The sequence below is a fragment of the Globicephala melas genome, chromosome 15 (genome assembly GCF_963455315.2).
Source record: "Globicephala melas chromosome 15, mGloMel1.2, whole genome shotgun sequence".
Classification (NCBI taxonomy): Eukaryota; Metazoa; Chordata; class Mammalia; order Artiodactyla; family Delphinidae; genus Globicephala; species Globicephala melas.
The window spans coordinates 9,526,074-9,541,216 of NC_083328.1; the positions used below are offsets into that span (position 1 = coordinate 9,526,074).

At 58.9% G+C, this 15,143-nt stretch overlaps 1 protein-coding gene across 4 annotated transcripts in view; it reads left to right on the forward strand.

Moving 5' to 3' along the window:
* The first annotated feature begins 657 nt into the window (after positions 1–657).
* Positions 658–15,143, forward strand: part of ELN (elastin) — a 31,611-nt gene continuing 17,125 nt past the window's right edge. For 3 of the 4 annotated variants that reach the window (XM_060285414.2, XM_060285415.2, XM_060285416.2), the window contains exons 1-8: positions 659–922; positions 7,115–7,165; positions 8,138–8,164; positions 9,016–9,048; positions 13,007–13,102; positions 13,348–13,392; positions 13,482–13,538; positions 14,234–14,281. In XM_060285414.2, the coding sequence (XP_060141397.1) occupies positions 841–922; positions 7,115–7,165; positions 8,138–8,164; positions 9,016–9,048; positions 13,007–13,102; positions 13,348–13,392; positions 13,482–13,538; positions 14,234–14,281 (439 nt within the window). In that variant the 5' untranslated portion in view covers positions 659–840. Of the gene's footprint in view, positions 923–7,114; positions 7,166–8,137; positions 8,165–9,015; positions 9,049–13,006; positions 13,103–13,347; positions 13,393–13,481; positions 13,539–14,233; positions 14,282–15,143 lie in introns of all 4 variants that reach the window. The other variant, XM_070043711.1, reaches the window with a different exon arrangement.

A 15,143-nucleotide genomic window follows, 5' to 3' on the forward strand; every position in this document is an offset into this window, starting at 1 on the left:
ACCCTCCCCAGCTTCAGGCAGGAGGCTGTGACCTTAGCCCACAAAGAATGGAGTCCGGCAGCGCCTCAGGGTCCCCCTTCCTTTCCCCAGGTGCCCCACGGGGCAGTGCCAACATGATCTCACTTTCCCGGCCATTCTGCCCACAGGCCCTCGACCTCTACGGATACTGGCCTGGGCCCTGGACCCCAGATCCACCGACACCCCTGTCCCCAGCTTTGGGCAGGGCTGTCTCTTGCCAGGTCTGGGAGTGCTGAGGGAGTCTGGAGGCTGGGGTAAGGGCAGAGGCACGGGACAGCTGGCCTGTCTCCCCACACTGGGCCCGGGGCCCAGCCGCAGGGGCGGGGGCCTGGCCACTCAGGCCTTGGCTGGGGCCGGATCTTTGGCCGGCCTGCAGGGCCCTCCCTCCCGTTTCCTCTCCCGAGGGCTGTCCTGGCAGGGGCCCCCCTCGCACTTTCTGGCGGGGAACGGGGCCAGCAGTGAAAGAACAGCCACAGAGGGAAAGCAGGAGAGAGATGGGGGAAACTCTGTGTGTGTGTGTGTGTGTGTGTGTGTGTGTGAGTGTGTGTGTGTGTGAGTGTGTGTGTGTGTGTGTGTGCACGCACGTGTGTTTTAAGGAAAAAAGCCCACAGTCCAGTCCAGTCAGACCCAGCCTGGGAGGCTGTGAGCCGGCCTTTCGTAATTGCCCCCTCCCCGCGGCCCCCTCCCCGAGGCCTCCCCCTTCTCCCGCCCTCCCGCCCGCCCTCTCTCCCTCCCTCTTTCCCTCGCAGACCGACAAGGCAGCAATTACGCTTTGGGGATAAAACGAGGCGCAGAGAGCGGGCTGGGGCATTTCTCCCCGAGATGGCGGGTCCGACAGCTGCAGCCCTGTGGCCCGGAGCCCTCCTGCTTCTGCTGTGTATCCTCCACCCCTCGCAGCCTGGAGGTAGGCCTCACCCTGTTCCCTGACGTGCCCGCAGCCCTCGGGCCTACCGCTCAGGTGGCTGGACCGACGGACGGACGAGAGGAAGCTCTTCACCCCCAGCATCCTCCAGGGGGTCCCAGGCAGGAGCCCCTCAGCCACTGGATCCTTGGAACTGCCCCTCCCGGGAGCCAGCCGTGCTGAGCAGAAACCTGTCACACGATCGCCCCATAACTCAGGGTGGCCCCAAACCAGCACCGGCTTCTGCTGCCCCAAGAGGGCTGATGGGCCCTGCTCTGTCCTGGGGGGTCTCCCGGTATGGGGGTCGCGAGCATGCTGGGGAAGGGCTGACGAGGTCCCGTCGGGTCTGTGGGCACCAGCAGTTTGCACACCTGTGGACCTGCCGGGTGTGCGCGTGTGCCCTGGGGGCAGGGGACCTGGGCTGGAGGCCAGCTCAGCGGCAGTGAGCTCTCTGACCACAGGTTTCTTGTCCCCTGGGAAGTCAGGACGCGCTCGGAGCAAAGTCAGGGTTAAGTTGATTATAGGGTTGCGAGTTGGAAAGCTGCCGCTGTGGTCTGTCCCTGGTGAGGAGGGCTGGGAGCATGCATGCAGGCGTGTGAGTGTGTATGTGTGAGTGTGTTACATGCTCTTGCACAGGTGTGCATGTTGTGTATATGCCCAGACGTGTCACCAAATAGAGGAGGAGGTTTCTGTGAGGGGATGAATGTTCACAGGTTCATCCTTGGACAGGGGTGTGTGTGTGTGTGTGTGTGTTTGGGAGGAGGGGTGCTGTAGGTACGTGAAAGTGCCTATTAGCATGTGTAAAAGTCTGCCACCCGACAGGCATGTATACGTGGGAGAGCTGGTGTGCAGGTGTGTCACTGGGTGTGGTTTGTCACTGTGCGTGTGAGTGTGTGTGTATATGTGTGGTATGGGACACAAGCGAGCACAAGGAAGCTGGGGAAGGTATCCGTCTCCTGGCAGAGGGAGAGTGGTGAGCGGCAGGGGCTTGAGTGGACCTCGGGGCACTCCTGGGCCACCTGGCCTTGGGTCCCGAGGGTGCCCCCCCCGGAGCTGCTAGCGCCTGGGGGGACCCTGGGAGTGGCCTACCAGGGGTCCCTGACGGTGCTCCTGGCCACAGGAAAAGAGAGGTGCAGGCAGCCTCGCGAGCCTTTGGTGGGGTAGCCTGGGTGCGGTCTGGTTTCCAGGAGAGTCTTCCTCGCCATGAGAACCGGCCCTTCAGTGGCGGCCAGCGTGGGGAGGTGCACCGGTTGCAGCAGGGCCAGGCCGGAGGGCTGGAGCAGGGGGCTGGGCAGCAGCGAGGGCTCCCTCCATGAGATTGACCAGCTGGGCAGGACCGCTGGGAGCATGGGCTTCCTGCAGAGGTCAACTCCTGGGTCTGGGCGAGGCCAAGGGATGGTGTGCACCCTCAGATGGGGCCCGTGGGGGGCAGCGAGACAATCCCAGAGGAGCAGCCGCCCCTGTGCCCGAGAGTAGCAGCGCTGGTCCTGTCTGATCCTCCTCCCTGGAGTTTGGTCCCCGAACATCTGCCTTCCCAGAGAGAGCTCCCACCTAGAGCATGATGGTTAGTCCCCACTGGAGCCCTGGGAGTAGAGGATTTTTATCGACGCTTTTCTAATGGGGAGACTGAGGCTCAGACAGGCTAAGGCAGCCCCAGGGGGATTAGTACCAGCCAGCTCTCTGCCCTGGGCCAAAGATGAGGTGGCCAAGGTCCAGGTTCTGAGCAGCATTTGGGGAGGGGCAGGCTGGGGGCCAAGTACTCTGGGGTGGGCCTGCCCTAAGAAGAATGCATCCTCAATGACCAGGCTAAATGCTCCGTTGGTCCTGTTCTTCCTTTGCAAACGTAACTCTCAGCTCTGTCCCAGGTGGTAGAGTAGCTGGGTCCAAAGAAGGGGTGTGTGAACTGATGATGTCTTCTGGGGTTGGTGCCCAGAGCCTCCCAAAGGAAGTCTAGAGAGATGGGACGTGGGAGGGGCCCCCCACCCAAACACATATGCGCACACACCTGCCTGGCTGTCCTGAGGGAACCCAGCTTCCCCCCACCCCTCATGCGTTCCCCAGTTCCAAAGAACCGTGTTGCCAGGGGAGACAAGGAAGGGGCATCCCGGGAACCTCTGTGATGGTAAAAGTTGTTTAGACCCATTTAAGATGGGTCAAAAGTAGCTTTGATCAGCTGCCACGAGAGAGAGAAATTACATCAGTTATAATCGGGACCAGCTGCCCCAAACCCCCAGAAATTTTGTCATTTCGGTTTTGGGTGTTTGTTTGTTTTCTTATTTCGGAACTGAAGACAGTTTGCAACAGGGATTTTCAGCCCTGGCTGCATAATTGGAGTTTCCCGGGAACTTGAAACAATTCTGATGTGGGGTCTCACCCAAGAATTCTTGCTTTATTTGGTCTGGGGAGGGACCCAGACCTGTAGGTCTTGTAAGAAGCTGCCCAGGTGACTGAGGCGCCTCTGGGACCCTGGACCTTGGGGTTAGGGGGTGATCCTGCTCCAAGTTTGCTGGGGCCAAGGCAGGAGGGCAGACGTGTCCGGGGGAGGGAGGGGACAGAGTCAGTCACTGGAGGATTGTTTTTGAAAAACGCTTGGCGGCCTTTCTCCGTGCAAACGACAAACAGCTTCGTGTGGTCTTATCTGCGCCCCAGGCCGGCCCCCTGGACTTGGAACTGGCAAAGCCCCCTGCCAAGGCCTGCTGGCCTGCTGCTTGCTCCCAAACAGCCATCTCCCAGATCTTTGAACCTAGATCAAAGGATCTGGAACGCAGAATGCCCTGCGTGTGATTGGGGTCAGATGCGGTTCCTGGGCCAAGCACTTCATTTCTCTGACTCTTGGTTTCCCTGGCTGAAAAATGGGGAGAAACATCCCTGCCCTACTTACTGCCTAGGGCCAGTGGGAGGCTCCAGCAATGAACATTGCAAAAAAATAAACAAATAAAGCATCAAGTAAGAGGACTGTGGGAATGCAAATTTTAAAAGCTGTATATTCTCTTATTCAGAATTTGCTATCTTGGACTGATCAACCCTTGTAATTCATGCGCGTTTATGAGGTTTAGTTTTCCCTCTTGCTACTCATGCCACGTTTTGTCCAGTGGGGAGGCAGCCCGTGTGTAAACAGAGATGCAGTAATGGAGGAAGCTGACAAGACTGGGAGAGGGGGTGGCCTAGAGGAGTCCCAGGAAATCCAGAAAGGCTTCCTGGAAGAAGTGACATTTGAGTTAGACCTTGAAAAAAGGTAAATGTTCGAGGAACTTCTGTGGATGAGAGGTGGGCCTCAGTCTTTGGGGCTCTGGGAGGCAGACCTAGAGAGACAGAGGGGCAGATTCTATCTCAGTAGGAGGAAGATCTCTCCGCAGGTAGAGCAGACAGCATCGGGAGGTGGGAATTTGCCTGTCACTGGAGGCGTGCAAGCAGGAACACAATGGGATGTTTGCAGAAGGAATTTCAGCCCAGGCCAGAAGACAGTTACGATCCCTGAGAGTATAGGATCATGATTCTAAGATGCAAGAGACAAGTTCCACCCTGGGCTAGCCGGTGAAACAAGCCAAACCCACATAAAACAAGACAAGTATGCTCCAGGCCAACTGCTTTGGGCCGATGAGCAGTGAGAACCACAGGCTCAGAGACGGCAGGGGGGAGAAGCTGAGCCCAGTCTTGGTGGAAGGGTAGGACTTGGATAGAGGAGAGGGCATTCCTGGCAGGAGGAACTTCTCAGGCCAAGGAGGGGAGGTGGGAAGGAGGATGCCCCTTCCCATGATGGGGCAGGAGAGGAGGCTGCTGCCTTTCGAAGGCCTTTGATCAACTCCTGTCTTATTCTATTGTCACCTCTCCTGCGCTTGAAGAGAGGCCAGGCGTAGATCCTTTACACCCACTAAGCCTTCCCTATTTCCTCAGTGCAAAATGGGGATCAGAACCCCTGGCCCCCCAGGCCGTCATGGTTCAGGCACGGAGTTTGGCAAACACTGTTGGGATCTGAATCATAGGGGTGGAGAGTAGGGAGAAGAAAGAGCTTGGGACGGAAGAAGCAGAAGGAGCTGGCAGGCCCAGGAGGGGCCTGGCCACTGGTCAGGGAACAGAACCCCAGGAGAGGAAGTGGGGCTTCAGCCAGGCCAGCCCGAGGTGGGGGGACCCCGAGGTGGGGAGACCCTTAGGCTGGTTGGGGATGGAACAGGTCAGACCAGACCCACAGGCAACCTCCTTTCCTCCCCTCCACCTAACTCACCCATCCTTTATTTATTTATTTTTTTTATTTATTTATTTTTTGGCGGTACGCGGCCTCTCACTTCCGCGGCCTCTCCCATTGCGGAGCACAGGCCCCGGACGTGCAGGCCCAGCGGCCACAGCTCACGGGCCCAGCCGCTCCGCAGCATGCGGGATCCTCCCGGACCAGGGCACGAACCCGCATCCCCTGCATCGGCAGGCGGACTCCTAGCCACTGCGCCACCAGGGAAGCCCCCACCCATCCTTTATTGAACACCTACTGTATACCTGGCCTTAGGCCATGTGCTGTGCAGTGAAGTAGAAACAAAGTGTCACCTTTTTTTTTAAGCGTTACCGAGTGCCAGGCCCAGGGTAGGACAGGTTTCTTGAACTCTTTGACAACTCGCAACAACCTGGCAAGGCAGCAGTTATCAGCCCCACGTTGCTACAAAGGAAACTGAGGTTCAGAGAGGTTAAGTGACTTGCCTGAGGTCACACAGATGGTAAGAAGTGGCACAGCCAAGATTAGAGGCCAGATGGGTCTACCCTGAGCCCCTTGCTCCCTCCACCCACCATGTCGTTCCTGCAGTCTGCCCTGGAGCAGAGAGTTAGAGAGAGAGAAAGGGGAGGAGGAGAGAGGCTGAGGCAGAGAAAGGCCTGGAGCACAACAGGGAAAGGCACATAAGAGACAGAGCTCGGAGCCGGAGGCCAGAGCCAGAGAAGGCATCAAAGGCCTGGGGCGGACCATGTGTGCACTTGGCAGACGACGACAGGACCCAGGCGCTCATTCCCAGCAGGCCCAGCCTCCTGGGGCCACTGCCCTGAGCCCCTGAGGCTCTGAGCAGACTGCTTAGACACTCCAGGCCTGGATTGCAGTGCCTGGGGGGCCTCAGGCCCGGGGGGGGGAGGTAAGGGGGTGGCGCCGGGGCTTTGGCACGGGGTGGCCATGAGAGCTTGGCATCCTCCACCCTGCTGGGTCATGGCTTAGGCTGACAGAGCCCTGGGGCCAGCAGGCCAGACGTCTGCTGGGCACACTGCGGAGCTGCCCGACACTGTCCCCCAGCCCAGTCCGCGCCCCATTCGGCAGGGTGGTGCTGGGGCCCGGGCTGGGGCACTGGCAAGGCGGCTTGTCAAGGCTGGGGCCGTTCTGTGGCGGTGCAGTCGGGGCCTGGTGTGCTCCAGGATTGTCTGTTGCCATGACTACGTGCAGGCTGGGTCTGGAGCCCTGCATCACAGCGTTCCCCGGTGAGAGCTTCACTGGTCCGTGGGGACTGAACTCGTGATCTGGGCTGGGCAGACAGCCCCTGGACTGGCCAGTGAATTAGCTTTTCCTTCGGAAACTATTCACTTTGCTCATTCATGGTGTCCCCCTCTGGGCCCTGGCGCCTCCTTAGACAGCTCTGTGTCAGACGGCCAGAGCACCACCCAACCACTGCTGCCTGGTGGCTGAGGAGGCGGACCTCACGCCGTCCTCTCAGCGTGGGAATGGCCGCACTTTTGTCGGCAGCAGCCACGATTCCTTACCGCTCACTGTCACGGTCCGGCCTGCCCTCACACAGCTCTGGCCCCTCCCGTGCCGCTCAGGGCTAGAGAGGCTTGTCTGCCCAGCAAAAGGTGCTCAGACCCAGCCCCATGCCAGGCTCTCTCCAGGTAACGCAGTGCAAACCGTTATGCTCAGAGGAGTAGCCTGGCTTTGAATCCAGGCTCGATCTCTTTCCACCTGTGTGACCCCCCCCCCCCCCCGCCCCGCACATCCCTTAACCTCTCTGAGCCTGACTTCACATCTGTTAACATGAAGATAATAACCTCTGCCCTTCCAGCCTCACCAGGCCATTTTGAGGAGCATGAATGAGAAAATGCTTTGTAAACATTATTTGCTTAGTCAACCTAAATTGCTTTGCAGACACGCAGTGTTATTATCATCATCATTATCTTTATCGTTAGCATGCTTTTATTCATTCTGGCTAATGGAGGACTCTACCTACTTCATTCCAGGGGTCCCAGGGGCTGTTCCTGGTGCAGTGCCTGGAGGCGTCTTCTTCCCAGGTAATGTACATGAAATTGTCACACTCCCAGGTAAGACATCGTGATTACATTTGTGAGAGATGCACATTGTGACACTGCAGAAGGGAGGAACATTGGCACACCTACCCCAGAGGACCCATAAGTCACTCCTATTTTAAAAAGCAGTTACATGATGCTATTTTACAACTATTAAGAGCACAAAGTTTCTGAAAGATGAAACGCAATGCTTGTGAGACTGTCGGAAAGTGACCGCCTCACCGATCCCTGCTGTTTTAGTCTTCGAACCATTCACCTCACTCTTGGAAACCCATTCAAAGGAAATAATTGAGAAGAAGAGAAAAAGAACCATCTGCCCCAAGGTTCGTAGGAATGTTCCTTGCAAAAATGCAAACAAGAAACCCACCTGACTGGAGGGTGTGATTAAATAAACTTATATGATGCAACTACTAAAAATTATGAATATGCTGTCTGTCGGGTAACATGGTAAAGTGATTCTCAAGTAAAAACAATATAAAAGCAAGGACTAGGTGCGGATGGAGATTGGGCCCCCTCCAAAAAAAGAAAATGGGCAGAATATTAACTCAATGGCATGGTGGGGGGTGGCGGGGGGCGTATTTTCTTTTTTTAACATCTTTATTGGACTATAATTGCTTTACAATTTTTCTTTTAATTTAGAAAAAAGCATAATGTCTTAAAGTAGATTGAAACGTCAAACCTAATATTTTCAATACTTACAATGTGTCTGAGTGTTCAGAACCAACGTGGAAGTGAGGGCAGCTACCAGCACACCCCCAGGTACACACAGGCACACAGCTGTTTCCCCGATGAGATGGATGAGGAAACAGAGGCTCACAGAGGTCAAGGCTTGCCTGAGGTCATATGGCTAGGCAGCGGTGGATTTGCCAGGGTCAATGGATGGCTTCCTGGCAGGGACCCTGATGGTCCTCTCTCTCTCTTTCTCTCTCTCTCTCTCTCTCTCTCCCCTCAACACAGGCGCTGGTCTCGGAGGCCTGGGAGGAGGTGAGCTCAGACACCAAACTTGGTTCCTCAGCGATGGGGTCTGGGTCTCACTCTAGTCCACATACGTGCTCAGATCTGAGAACCTCAGAAGGCCCAGACATTAAGGGACCCCTCATTTCACAGACCGAGCATCCACTGGGGAGGGATTTGTCTAAGAACTAGAACTCACGAGTCCCCTAAGCCTCTCCCCCTGGCCTCTTTCCCTGGGGGCCCTGCCTTCTTTCATATTTCTTTCTTTTTTTTTCCAAATTAATTAATTTATTTTTGGCTGCGTTGGGTCTTCGTTGCTGTGTGCGGGCTTTCTCTAGTTGCTGCGGGCGGGGGCTACTCTTCATTGAGGTGCGTGGGCTTCTCATCGCGGTGGCTTCTCTTGTTGTGGAGCACGGGCTCTAGGTGCACGGGCTCAGTAGTTGTGGCTCGCAGGCTCTAGAGTGCAGGCTCAGTAGTTGTGGCGCATGGGCTTAGTTGCTCTGCGGCACGTGGGATCTTCCCGGACCAGGGCTCGCACCCGTGTCCCCTGCACTGGCAGGCAGATTCTTAACCACTGCGCCACCAGGGAAGTCCCTCTTTCACATTTCTTTTGATCCTCAGTAACATCCCTGCAAAGCCAACTGCGCGGGAAGCGTCATCCCCTTCAGAGGCTGGGAAACAGTGTGAGAGAGGGTAACGCCAAATCAGGGCCAGAGCTGGGCTTCCCACACAGGCATGTGGACACTGGGCTCCCAGCAGCTCCCTGCGCAGAGGGGAGGATCATTCCTCACCTCACAGTGAGACCCCGCAGTACCCTGGGGGATCGTGGTAGGTCAGGTGGGCTGGGACTCCCCATTTACCACCATCTCTTCCCTCTGCAGCACTGGGCCCTGGAGGCAAACCACCCAAGCCAGGTAAGACCCGTGGCCTCAGAGCACTGAGTGAGTGCCGACGGGGTAGGGGAGGGAAGGGTCCGCAGAGCTGTGAACCCAGCCTATGCACAGAGGAGGGAGGGAAGCGGTGGGCGGCAACAGCCCCTCTGCCCCCTAGTCAACCCCACCTATGACCTGGCTAGGGCCAGGCTCTGGGGCATCCAGGGTCAGGAGGCTGGAGGCAGCTTGCTGTCCTCCATGTGCGAGGAGTGTCTGGCACCTACCCTGCCGGTGCCTATGTGCCCAGCTGCCCTGACTGTCCCCTGTGCACAGAGTCCCAGAAACAGCCCTGGTGCTGGAGTCAAAGGTAGGAATTGATGTTCCAGTGGCCACCAAGCCTGTGGGCTCAGACACAGATGGTGGGCCCCATACTCTGCCTGAATGGTCTCTGACCACAAACCAAGCCCTCTCTTACTCCAGGCCAAGATCCTAGATGTCCCTGTCCTTAATGACAATCTGAGCCCTTATCCTGACCCCAGGCTGAATCTTGACCCCAGACCAAGCCCTGAACCTAACCCTAGGCTTCACCCTGACCCTGGCCCCAGATGAGCTTCCTTCCCAGGCCCCTTCCGGCTGTGTCCAGACCAAGGAGTTTTCCAGTATGAGGATGTGGCCAGATCTATCCCGGCCTTGCCCATGGGGCTTGGATCTGCCACTAGGGTCCACCATCAGCTCCAGAGAACACACCCCCAGGAAAGAGAGAGGGCGGCTTCCTCCTCCAGGAGGCCCTGGTGGATAAGGATCAGGTGGGGGAAGGGGCGTCTCTGTCCGGATTTATGGCCCTAAGAGCATGAGACGCTTCACATGCAGCCCTGGCACCCCCCACCCTGATCTGTGTCTCCCTGGCTCTGAAGCCTGGGACTGCAGGACAGTTTGCATGTCCAACAGCTCTTACGAAATCCAGATATTCGATGATTCAAGTGCAAGTGAATCTACAAGACCCAGCTTCCCCTTCCCTGCAAGCCCATCTGCGTTATGAAACTACAGGGCTGGGGCCAGCCGAGAGAGATGCAGGAGGGCAGGAGGTCTGGGCAAGGGGTTTGCTGGGGTCTGTTGGGGTCTGCAAGGCTGGAGCCCTCGGGATTCACTGCTTATCCCGCCTGAACCTGTTTCCTATCTTCTCGGAGGGGTGGGTGATCTTAGCAGGGTCTTTGACGGCAGAGAGAGAACAGGGAAAGGTTAGATAAACAAAGGTGTGGAATTAGGATCGTGCTTAGCTGTGAAGACCCAAATGGTAGCGGTCGTGACTGCAGAGCTAGAACAGGGATTCATTGATCCCATTGGCAGCAGGGGACACACGGCGGGTTGTGATGAAACACCGAAGAGAAGACTGTGAAAACTGCATTCAGTTGCAGTTGATAAAGTGAAGCTTTTATTGATGAAAGATTTAGTTTAGACTTCCAAAAGAACTTCTGGCTCAGGGTGAAGGCGTAGACCGAGAGGAAAGTCAGAGCATCTGCTCATGAAAAGGGGCTGGACTCCATGACCTCCCTGAGGTCATCTTTCAGCCTTAGGACTCTGAGCTACAAAGGCCTGGACAGGGCCACAGTGCCCCCCCGACACACACACAAAGGGCAGCTCCCCACATCCGGGCAGCAGGGACGCCTGGGCCTGCCCAGATGGGATGGAACTGGGCACAGACAATGCAGGTCATGCTTGGGAACAACTAATCCATTGGCGAGTGGAGGGTGGGTGGCCTGGCAGCTGCTCCACCTGGGCCTCGGCCGGTGGCCCCGCCTGGGCTCTCAGTGGGGGACCAGGCAGCTGGGAGCCAGCCCCACCTACACCCCCAGCACCGGCTGGAGGCCAGTCACCCACGTGAGAGAACAGGGGGGAGCAGAGGGGCCACCCACCGGTCACCCTGGCAGGCTGCAGACGCTCTGCACCCCCTGCCCACGAGCCCTCTGGTCCCAGGAAGGTGGGGAACATGCTGGCCGTTTTGTAAGTGGGGAAACTTGAGTCTCAGAGAGGTGAAGTGACTTGCTCTTTCATGCAAGGAGTAGCTTGGGACAGCGGGATTTGAATCCAGGGCTCTCCGACTCCAGGGGAGAGAGACGGTTGGGTAAGCCAGGTCCCCGGGCAACCAGGGAGTCCAGCCCCTCTCTCCTTCGCCCTCTCTCCTCCATTCTAGGGGCTGGACTCCTTGGGGCATTTGGGCCACGTGAGTCCACAGGAAGGAGGGCATGTAGCTGGTCATGCTACAGGGTGGCCCTGGGACCAGACAACTCTGGGGGAGCACGGGACGAGGGCAGATGGCCGCACAGGGGCTGCATGTCCCACCCCACGCACCCAGCCTCTTCTCACTTCCTGTTCGGTCCCCATCCTCTCCTCCCAGCCCCTCTGCGGTAAGGAAAGGCCCGAGCGTGTCCGCTGCCCTGTTGGAGCTCAGGACACAGGCCTGGCTGGAGAGAACCCCCTGCCAGAGCTGGGGAGGGGCAGGGCCCGCAGCCCTGGGAAGTGGACCCAGACACACCCCACGCCCAGCTAGACCACACCACACCTGCCCGGAAGGGAGACTGGCAGGAGTCAGAGGCCCATCTTACAGAGGGACTAGCTGGGTTTCAGACAGGCCAGCTCACAGAAGTAGGAAATGGGGTTGGGGGACCACACCCAGTGGAAGCTAGGTGGACTCTCCAGGGCTCAGCAGCCCTGCATGTTTGAGGTCGGTCCCCAGAGGGGCCGGCCCTGAGCTTGGAACCCTGGTGGCCGGGACTGGTGCTTGTGGGAGAGATTCTAGCATAATTGGAAACAAACCCAGCACGGTTGTGAACTCCAACCTGATTGCCCATCGGTCCTGGCCAAAGCCGTGGAATGTCTCCTGGAGGGGGAAAAGGAGAGATTGAGCCCAGATGTGGGAAGGAGAGAGCCAGAGGGACCCATTCGGCTGTTCATAAACATTTTAGCATCTGTCTGCAGGCAGGGAGGCTCCCGGACTGCAGGGCAGGCTAGACGGATGGACAAAAGGGGCTCCAGATACAGGGGAGAGGGCGTGGCCTGAGGCAGGGGACCCCTGCGAGGAAGCCAGTGAGAGGCCCGGGGTGGGGCAGCTAACGTGGGAGCAGAGCAGGGCCCGGCCTGGGTGAGATCTTGCCGGCAGCTCGTGCTCAGCCCCAGCCCTCACAGAAAGCCCCTCTGGGTCCCTCGTTAGGTGGCGGGCCTTCTAAGGGAAGTGAGGTCTGGTCAGGGCGTGTTGTACGGAGTCAGCACAGTCAGTCCACATGGCACATAGCTGCTGGTTGCTAAACAGCGGCTGCTACTTCATCAGATCGGCCCCTGAGCACCAAAGGTTTGAGTCCAGCTTAGGGCCCTGAGCGGCCACACGCCGACCACAGCATTGCCAGGGTCCCGCCCCTACTCCACGAGACCCTTTCCACCCTGGGCCCAGGAGCGATGCCCCACACCAGCCCCTCACCTGGCTCTGTCTTCTTCTCCCCGGGTGCAGGAGGGCTCGTAGGCGCCGGCCTTGGGGCAGGTTAGTGTGGACACCAGGCAAGGTGCCCCTCTGGGGGCCAGAGCATCTGCCCAGTAAGAAGGTCAGCTGGGGGTACGAGGATGCAGACCGGGCCTGTCCTGGGCACTGGTGTAAGGGGTGGTGCTGTGACCGCTGTCCAGGGCACAAGGGAATCACAGCTGGGGCCTGGGTGCTGTTATAACCTAGTAACCAGAGCTGGAGGGGAGCAGCCCCAGGAGCCCAAAGGAGCCGCCCACCTCGGCGGGGCTTCAGGAAGGCTTTCTGGGGGAGGGAGGTGTGGAAGGTAGACCCCGAAAGATGCCTGCGGTTTGTCAGGCCTGCCCCAAAGTGCCCGCTGACACCGCACCCCGTCCCGGGAGCAGCAGTCGCAGCTTTGCGTGGAGCAGAAGAGCCTCAAATGTACCTCGTGGGCAGCGCGGGCCGGGGAAGGGCTGAGGGCAGGACCTCACTCCGTCCTCCTCTCTGCAGGGCTTGGGGCCTTTCCTGGAGGGGTCTTCCCAGGAGCTCTGGTGCCCGGCGGCCCGGCTGGCGCTGCTGCAGCCTATAAAGCCGCTGCCAAGGCCGGTGAGTGTCACCCTTTGGGACGTGCCATAAGCCCTCTGGCCTCCGCAGGCTCTCCACCTGGCAAAGAACCTTTCCTGAAGGGCAAGCAGACGGGAGCCTCAGCTCCATCTCCTGGGGGTGCGGGGAGGCAGCCAGCTGTGCCCGAGTCTCACAGGTGGTGGCAGACCCAGACCTCAGCCCCGGGCCCTCCCGCCTGTGACTGTTCCTGGTGTGACCTCTCTCCTCTCCCACTCCTGGCTCTGTAGGTGCTGCGGGGCTTGGTGGCATCGGCGGCTTAGGAGTGTCTGCAGGTATGGAGGCGAGACCTGGGTGGCCCCGGCGAAGGCCGTGGGGGTGGGGGGTGGTGGAGCCCACTCTGTGGTGGCCCCTTCCCTACCAGGTGCGGTGGTACCTCAGCTCGGAGCAGGAGTTGGAGTGAAGCCCGGGAAGGTGCCAGGTCAGTGTGGATGGAGTCCCTGGGGGTGGAGGGCAGAGGTCAGGGAGGAGCGAGAGCTTCTAAGGCCCACGGGGCAGGAAGGACAGGGCCCGGCTGCAGCAGGGCAGGGGGCATAGCCAGACCCAGAGCATGGTGCCGTGTCCCAGATAGGGGCGAGGGGCCCTGGTCTACCTCCCGGGCCCTTCTTCCAGGACCTTGGAGCAGACCTCAGAGACAGACTCTGTGGCACCCACATTCAGGCGACAGATGGGGACGCTGAGCTTCAAGATAGGGAGTTGGCGCAGAAGGGCCCGCCCGTCACTGCGGAGCGGGGGGGGGAGCCCGAGGTGGGCCGACTCCCCATCCGGTGTTTGTTCCTCTGCACCAAGCCCTTGAGGAAGTGACTTCAGGTTAAACAAAAGGCTGCCTGAGTCCACACAGCAGGGAGGGAACATCTGGAAGCTGTTAACCCAGAGGTGGGCTGGGCCGGCCATGTAAACAGGCTCCAGGAGATGGGACAAATCCACGCACAGAAGGGTTTGCAGATGACTTCCGGAACTTACGGGAAGAGGGCTGCAGCCACTGCATGTGTCCCTCGCCGTTCCCGCCGGGCACCCAGGTGGCTGGCTCGGGAGCCCCAGAGCTGCCACGACGGGAAGGGCCTGGAGGGGCCCCTGGAGGCCAGGCTGCCACTCACTCTCCTTCTTTGGCCACAGGTGTGGGGCTCCCAGGTGTATACCCAGGTGGAGTGCTCCCAGGCGCAGGTGAGAGCAAGCAGGAGAAGGGGACCCTGTAGCAAGGAGAGCAGACCCTGGCAGCCTCCCCGGTGGCCCCCCACCCCCCCCCGAAGCCGAGGCCACCAGAGACCTTGGGTCCTGACCGGCATTTTCTCCCTAAGCATCAAAGCTCAGGCTACAGGCGTCAGATCTCTGGTTGTCTTTTCCCTACAAGGATCCACAAGCTTCCCCTGGCCCCCCGGCGCCCTGAGCCCAGGCCCAGACCCAGACGTCATCACAGCCTGCAGTGGCCCCGAGGACAGACCAAGCCCCCAGTGTGGCCAGCTGTTTGCCAAAAGCCATAAGTCCCCAGGGGCCCCACCCAGTGCATCCGCCCTGCAGGAGGCCCTCGGAGCTGCCCTCTCAACCTCCTTTCCCCACCAGGGCCCGGCCACCCCACCCAACACGTGACCTCTTGAATTCCCCCGAAAGCCCAGACTCGGGCTGCTCTGCGGGATTGGCTGGCAGAGTGTCCCTCCCTCGGCCCCTCCCTGCCACGGTGGCCCAGCCCCAGGGGAGACAGGAGAGGTGACAGCACTGGACACTGGCAAATGGAGTGTCACCCAGCCAGAGCAGATGACTGCTTTGTGTTTGCTTGTCAATCACATCCAGTGAGAGCCCCCCAAGGTCACAGGCCTCCCCGACCTGCAGGCTCTCCCCACTTCTGGCAGGCTTCTACCGTCTGCCTTCTCTGATGAGGGTGAGCAGGGCGGCGGGAAATTAGCTCCAGTTTAGAGACAGGCCAACAGAAACACAGAAGCACATGGCTAGGAAATAGCATTAAAACTTCCGACCTTGGGTCAGATGGGGAAGAAAAGTCACTACCAAAGAGGCCCTCCCCGCACCCTGT